A 6,899-nucleotide genomic window follows, 5' to 3' on the forward strand; every position below is an offset into this window, starting at 1 on the left:
TTAGTTATCTGGGAATCTTATTTAAAAAAAAAAAATATTCAATGAGTATAGGTTCTGGAGATGCGGTAGAGGAAATACCGCTAGAAATTGAGGATTACTCCTGCAATACATACTTTGAAGATATTGTAGGGGAAATTGAACGTTATCTCGTGGAGGAATTCCGTACACGACCAGAATTACAGCGTTTTCTTTCCATTCCACAACTTTCTCAAAATACAAATCAATCCATTACTACTAATACTACTGATACTACTGGAGAGATAGTATTAGGACGTAATTTCTTAGTGGGTCGTCGTCGTAATAATAGTAGTAATAATAATAATCAGAGTAAAGAAGATATGTCTGATAGTGAAGGCATTGCGGTGGAGATTCATATATGTGGTTCACAAGAAAAAGAACATGAATATGAACAACATCCGATATTTCGTCTTTTTTCACTTCCTATTTTTTTTCTGGCACGTAGTACCACAACAGCCTCATCCTATCACACCAGTGAATCTTCTTATTATCTTTCGCTTCTTACAACGGCGGTGAGTCGAGTGATGCGGGGTCCTTTCTCTTTACATTTTGGTAAAGATCCTTCCCCTATTCCTTCCCCTTTTTTTTACGCTAATGGTACCGCCCCATGTTTTGTTTCTATTGGAGATCATTATGAATTAGCCTTTACAGGTGTCTCTCCACCATCTATGATAACAGAATGGGGAGGAGGTAATAATAATAATAATAATAATAATAGTGAAAATGGAAAGTTACAACAAATTATTTCTCAACCTGTAGTGAAGTGTCGATTTCATTGTAGGGCTTATTCACATCCACCGCAGTGGTGTCAACGTGTTGCGGATTATCTTGATATCTTTCAATTACAAATTGGTCCACAAAGTCGTATTTGTACAGATATTTTTGATGGTATATCTATATCACTTCGACGAACTTTTCGATTAAAACTACCCCGACGATTTTCACCATATCATACAGAAGAATTAAAACCAACGGTTGGTGGTAGAGGAAATACATTAACATGGGATGAAATTTTACAATTTGAAAATGAAATTATGTTACTTTCTGCTGGTCCAACGACTTTTCCTTTTGGAACTGGTACGGCACCATTACGTGGTGTTTTGTTTTCTTTTCAGTGGAATCAATTACATGATACGGAAGTACATGATGATGGAAAGAAAAATTCGAATTTAAATCCTTTTGGATCCGATGGGGTTAAGACACAGAATAAATTAACGATTAAAGCCATTGCAATACCAAAAAAAGAATGTGAATTAAATCATACAGCGTGTAAAAGTCTTTCAGAGTATGCATATATGGTGGTGGAAGATATCTCTTCTGAAAAAAAATTATCACCAGCAAATGATATATCACCAACTCTTGATGTTATGGCAAATGAAATTATTTATAGTCATACTGTAAGTCTTTCAGGGCAAATGAATCTTCTTAAACGATTAATAAGTGATGATGATGATGAAGGAGGAGAAACCAATTCTTCTAATAGTGATATTCGTAAAGTATATTTCCCAGGTTCTCTTTTATGTCGTTTTGCTTATGTTTGTGCTAATCGTTTAGAACTCGCACGAGATGTTTATACCTTATGGATGTTAGTTGTGGATCGTCTGAGGGATCTTCTTGAGGGAGGAGGTGAAAGAGATCATTCATTGCAGCAACTTATTGATACTATNGAACCCTTGATGGTATTACGATTTATGCCAAGATTATCGACAGCAGATGAAGATGGAGTTGGTTTCTTTGTAGCTGTATTTCTTTGTCACGGAGATTATCGAACTAGTTGATTGAAAAGTTGACTATTTAGTTTATTGTCGTTTTTTTTTTGTTTGTTTGTTTGTTTTTTTATTTCATTTTTGATTTGGGAATGAGAGATTTTGCTATATATTTTCAACCATTATAAAGAATAAGTATATATCGATATATATAAATATGTGCATTCCATACCATGGCAGTAGTAATAATAGTGATTATTGGATATTGTTTCACTTGATGTTTATTTATCTATTTATTTGTCTCCTTTGAAATATCATCGAACAAAAAAAGGAAAAAAAATAATAAAGTGAAAAGGTGACACATTAGTTATCTGGGAATCTTATTTAAAAAAAAAAATATTCAATGAGTATAGGTTCTGGAGATGCGGTAGAGGAAATACCGCTAGAAATTGAGGATTACTCCTGCAATACATACTTTGAAGATATTGTAGGGGAAATTGAACGTTATCTCGTGGAGGAATTCCGTACACGACCAGAATTACAGCGTTTTCTTTCCATTCCACAACTTTCTCAAAATACAAATCAATCCATTACTACTAATACTACTGATACTACTGGAGAGATAGTATTAGGACGTAATTTCTTAGTGGGTCGTCGTCGTAATAATAGTAGTAATAATAATAATCAGAGTAAAGAAGATATGTCTGATAGTGAAGGCATTGCGGTGGAGATTCATATATGTGGTTCACAAGAAAAAGAACATGAATATGAACAACATCCGATATTTCGTCTTTTTTCACTTCCTATTTTTTTTCTGGCACGTAGTACCACAACAGCCTCATCCTATCACACCAGTGAATCTTCTTATTATCTTTCGCTTCTTACAACGGCGGTGAGTCGAGTGATGCGGGGTCCTTTCTCTTTACATTTTGGTAAAGATCCTTCCCCTATTCCTTCCCCTTTTTTTTACGCTAATGGTACCGCCCCATGTTTTGTTTCTATTGGAGATCATTATGAATTAGCCTTTACAGGTGTCTCTCCACCATCTATGATAACAGAATGGGGAGGAGGTAATAATAATAATAATAATAATAATAGTGAAAATGGAAAGTTACAACAAGTTATTTCTCAACCTGTAGTAAAGTGTCGATTTCATTGTAGGGCTTATTCACATCCACCGCAGTGGTGTCAACGTGTTGCGGATTATCTAGATATCTTTCAATTACAAATTGGTCCACAAAGTCGTATTTGTACAGATATTTTTGATGGTATATCTATATCACTTCGACGAACTTTTCGATTAAAACTACCACGACGATTTTCACCATATCATACAGAAGAATTAAAACCAACGGTTGGTGGTAGAGGAAATACATTAACATGGGATGAAATTTTACAATTTGAAAATGAAATTATGTTACTTTCTGCTGGACCAACGACTTTTCCTTTTGGAACTGGTACCGCACCATTACGTGGTGTTTTGTTTTCTTTTCAGTGGAATCAATTACATGATACGGAAGTACATGATGATGGAAAGAAAAATTCAAATTTAAATCCTTTTGGATCCGATGGGGTTAAGACACAGAATAAATTAACGATTAAAGCCATTGCAATACCAAAAAAAGAATGTGAATTAAATCATACAGCGTGTAAAAGTCTTTCAGAGTATGCATATATGGTGGTGGAAGATATCTCTTCTGAAAAAAATTTATCACCAGCAACCGATATATCACCAACTCTTGATGTTATGGCAAATGAAATTATTTATAGTCATACTGTAAGTCTTTCAGGGCAAATGAATCTTCTTAAACGATTAATAAATAATGATGAAGCTGAAGAAGGAGAAACCAATTCTTCTAATAGTGATATTCGTAAAGTATATTTCCCAGGTTCTCTTTTATGTCGTTTTGCTTATGTTTGTGCTAATCGTTTAGAACTTGCACGAGATGTTTATACCTTATGGATGTTAGTTGTGGATCGTCTGAGGGATCTTCTTGAGGGAGGAGGTGAAAGAGATCATTCATTGCAGCAACTTATTGATACTATAGGTATACCACCAGTTGAAGAAATTGATCATGGACTTCCATTACTTGTTCAAAAATTTCAATTATTGTCTTATTGTGCGAGAAGGATGTTGCGTGAAAATGCAGTCCCTATCTCTTCTTGTTTTCCTAATACTACTACTATTTCTACTACTACTAGTGGTAAAGGAGGTAGTAGTAGTAGTCATAATAATAATAGTACGGCACATACTCGTTCAAAACATTCAGTGGATGGTTGGGATGAAGATACAGATGAGTTATTCTCATGTGAAACAGGGGATTCAACAGTAGAGACTCGTGATTCCACAAATGATGCTGTTACGAATGTGAAAAAACGACTTATCACGAATGGTGAACCTTTGATAGAACCACCAGCTCTTCCTACTCCACCCTGTACATCAGATGTTCTTTTATTAAAAGCACAAGAATTACAAAATCTTGGTACAGCTTCTGTAGGACAACAAATGCGTGCTTGGATGCAAAGTGAAGGACTTCTTAATGATATGTGTTTATTCCTTTATGCTAATAAAGCACATGAAGGACGTGTGGTACGCTTTCCAGATTTTGTTCACTGGCATAGTCCACGTGACTTTATTCCCCCTTCAGATGAGTCAAACTATAATACAGGTAATGTAGAAGAAGATGATATGTATTTATCAGAACGAATGCGACGAAACTCTGGTAGTGGCTCATCCAATCTTTGGTGGCCACTCTGGAGTAAAGCTATTCCACGATCACCGGAAGAAATAATGGCTCTTTCATTTGTTCCACATGAACAGGCAAGACTTATTATTCGATGGATGGAAAAAGATCTTACCCCAGATACCCTTCTTATTGAAACTATTCATGCAAACTTTAGTAATTCATTACATCGTATTCTTTCTCATCGTTGTGTTGAAAATAATCATGCCATTAAATCTTATGCGATAAGTAAAGTAGATGCTATTACTAATGCTCTTGGAGGTATTTCTCAACTTGAAAGTTCAAGTATAGATCCTGAAGATCTACGAACTACATATGCTATGACTATTCGTCAAATTGGAGAACTTGAGACCTCATTATGTGCTGCCATGACAATTGAACGTTTATTAGGAACGGTTCAACAACAACCCAGTGAATCAACAAGTACGGAAGAATTATGTACCACAATGGGAAAATTTGCTGCTGCCCTTTCATCTCCAAGTGAAGAACAAGAAGATCCTACTGGACTTACATTACGTGAGGCATTCTTATCATGGGATCTTTGGCATCGAGGAGGTATTGCAGAACGTTTTCCAGAAAATGATCAAAAACCCATTTCAATGCTATTACGTGCTACATGTATGGCAGAAAGACCTCTTAACACCACAGCATGTTTTCAACAAATGACGGCTGAAACAGATGATTCCGATGTATTTCGTATGGCCCTTGCAATATCAGAAGAGGTTTTGTAGAAGAAAGAAAAAAAAAAAAGGGGGTTCTTGCTGATTGATTCTTTTTGTTTTGTTTTGTTTTTGCAGTATTTCTCTGTGTGTATTTATGCCTCAAGATTTACCTGCTATAGTTTCTTCCCATTTTTTTTTTTTTTTTGATATCCGTTGCATTGCTTATTACTTGTGTCTCTGATAGAAAAACCAAGTGAGTTTTTTTTCTTTTTTTTTTAATTTTTATTCTTATCCTTTTATCAGTAAAAGAACTATTTTTCTTTTTTGTATCTGTCTATTTATCCTCCTTTACTCACCTGAGGTTTTTTTTTTTTGAATTCCATCTGTTTTTTTTTTCTCTCTTTGATTTCTTTCTTTTTTCGATTTTCTCGTTATCGCCTTATATATATAGATGAGTGATATTGCATTCTGTGCTGCGCTTACCTGTGGGTTTGTTGGTTCATTTTACCTCTGGCCAACTGAACGTCGATTTGCTTTCCTATGTCTAAAGGATCTTAAGAAGGCATCAGAATATGGACCTCATTTTCTTGATCGAAACGATTCTAATGTAGTTCGAAGGAGACTTGTATCCCTTATTATTTGGATATGTTTAAACGTATTATTGCTAGAGTATATTTGGCGACAAAATGAAGGAAATAATAATAATAAAAGTGTATTATGGGGTAGTGTTTTTTTACATCATTTTTTATATTCAGAAGGAACCTTTTTAGAGTCAATAAAAGTTGTTTTGGGAAGTTGTTTAGCAACCTTAACGTTATTTAGTGGTGTTATTTATGAAAATGGTGGTATATCATGGGACTATATTACATGGGAAGATCCCATATTAAATGTAAGAAGTATTATATGTCCTATTGGAGAAGAATTATTATTTCGAGCTACTTTTTTAAAATTGTTACAATACCGTTCATTATCTTTATCTATTATTCTCTCCTCTGTGATGTTCTCATTTGCTCATGCACATTTCTTATTTAATTTTGTTACGGATGAATATCGTACTGCAATAAGCATGGGTGAAACTGAAATTAGTATACAAACTTGTTGGTGGCGGGCAGTAAAAAAACTTCGTGTTCTCTTCCTTTGTGCATTTGCGTGTGGATTACTTTGTGGATATTATTTCACAAGTGTTTGCAGAAACAATATATTAGCTATTTACCTTTCCCATTTTCTCTGTAATATTATTGGTCCTCCAGAATTGAATTTTTTACGAGAGAATTCAAAGACAAAACGTCTTAGAGGTATCATTGCCTACGGAAGTGGAATAATAGGATGGATAACAATTGTCTCCTTAATGGGAAACTGGTAAAAAAAAAAAAAAATGCATGGAATGGAGAATTAGTTGGGTTCGTATTTTTATTTTTTTTTATGGAACTCACAAAAGAAAAAAGAAAATATATTTCTGGTTTTGGTCTACTATAATAATCTGGTTTTGAGTTTTGTTTTACCTTTTCCTCCTTTTGGGTTTTGTTGTTGTAGTCAAAGAACCTCAGTTTTAATCGAATAGAAAGGATTTAAAAACAAATAGAACGCCAAAAAAGCAGAGGCGCAACTATTGTAGAGACCGACCGCCTTGGGTGGTGGGGGTTGTGTTCTCTCCTCTCCCTTCTTGGGGTGAGGGATAAAAAAAAAGAAAAGGGCAAAACCCGACAACGAGCCTCGAGCATTGCGCGCGTAGACTGGTTGCCGGGTTTCATCCTTTTTTTTTCCTCATC

At 34.9% G+C, this 6,899-nt stretch overlaps 3 protein-coding genes across 3 annotated transcripts; all 3 read left to right on the forward strand.

Annotated features, from left to right (window-relative positions):
• Positions 1-41: 41 nt before the first annotated feature.
• On the forward strand, positions 42-1,796 carry TM35_000112050 (kinesin; the record flags this gene model as incomplete). Its single annotated transcript, XM_029024914.1, has 1 exon — positions 42-1,796. The coding sequence occupies one exon, from the start codon at positions 42-44 to the stop codon at positions 1,794-1,796; it is 1,755 nt and encodes a 584-aa protein (XP_028883737.1).
• Positions 1,797-2,127: 331 nt separating this feature from the next.
• TM35_000112060 (kinesin) lies at positions 2,128-5,199 on the forward strand (the record flags this gene model as incomplete). The annotated part of the gene is made up of 1 exon (XM_029024915.1): positions 2,128-5,199. One exon carries the CDS (start codon positions 2,128-2,130, stop codon positions 5,197-5,199), a length of 3,072 nt encoding a protein of 1,023 aa, XP_028883738.1.
• Positions 5,200-5,581: 382 nt separating this feature from the next.
• TM35_000112070 (CAAX prenyl protease 2) lies at positions 5,582-6,493 on the forward strand (the record flags this gene model as incomplete). The annotated part of the gene is made up of 1 exon (XM_029024916.1): positions 5,582-6,493. One exon carries the CDS (start codon positions 5,582-5,584, stop codon positions 6,491-6,493), a length of 912 nt encoding a protein of 303 aa, XP_028883739.1.
• Between the last annotated feature and the right edge of the window lie 406 nt (positions 6,494-6,899).

Source organism: Trypanosoma theileri (genome assembly GCF_002087225.1).
Source record: "Trypanosoma theileri isolate Edinburgh chromosome Unknown TM35_Tth_11_V1, whole genome shotgun sequence".
Classification (NCBI taxonomy): Eukaryota; Euglenozoa; class Kinetoplastea; order Trypanosomatida; family Trypanosomatidae; genus Trypanosoma; species Trypanosoma theileri.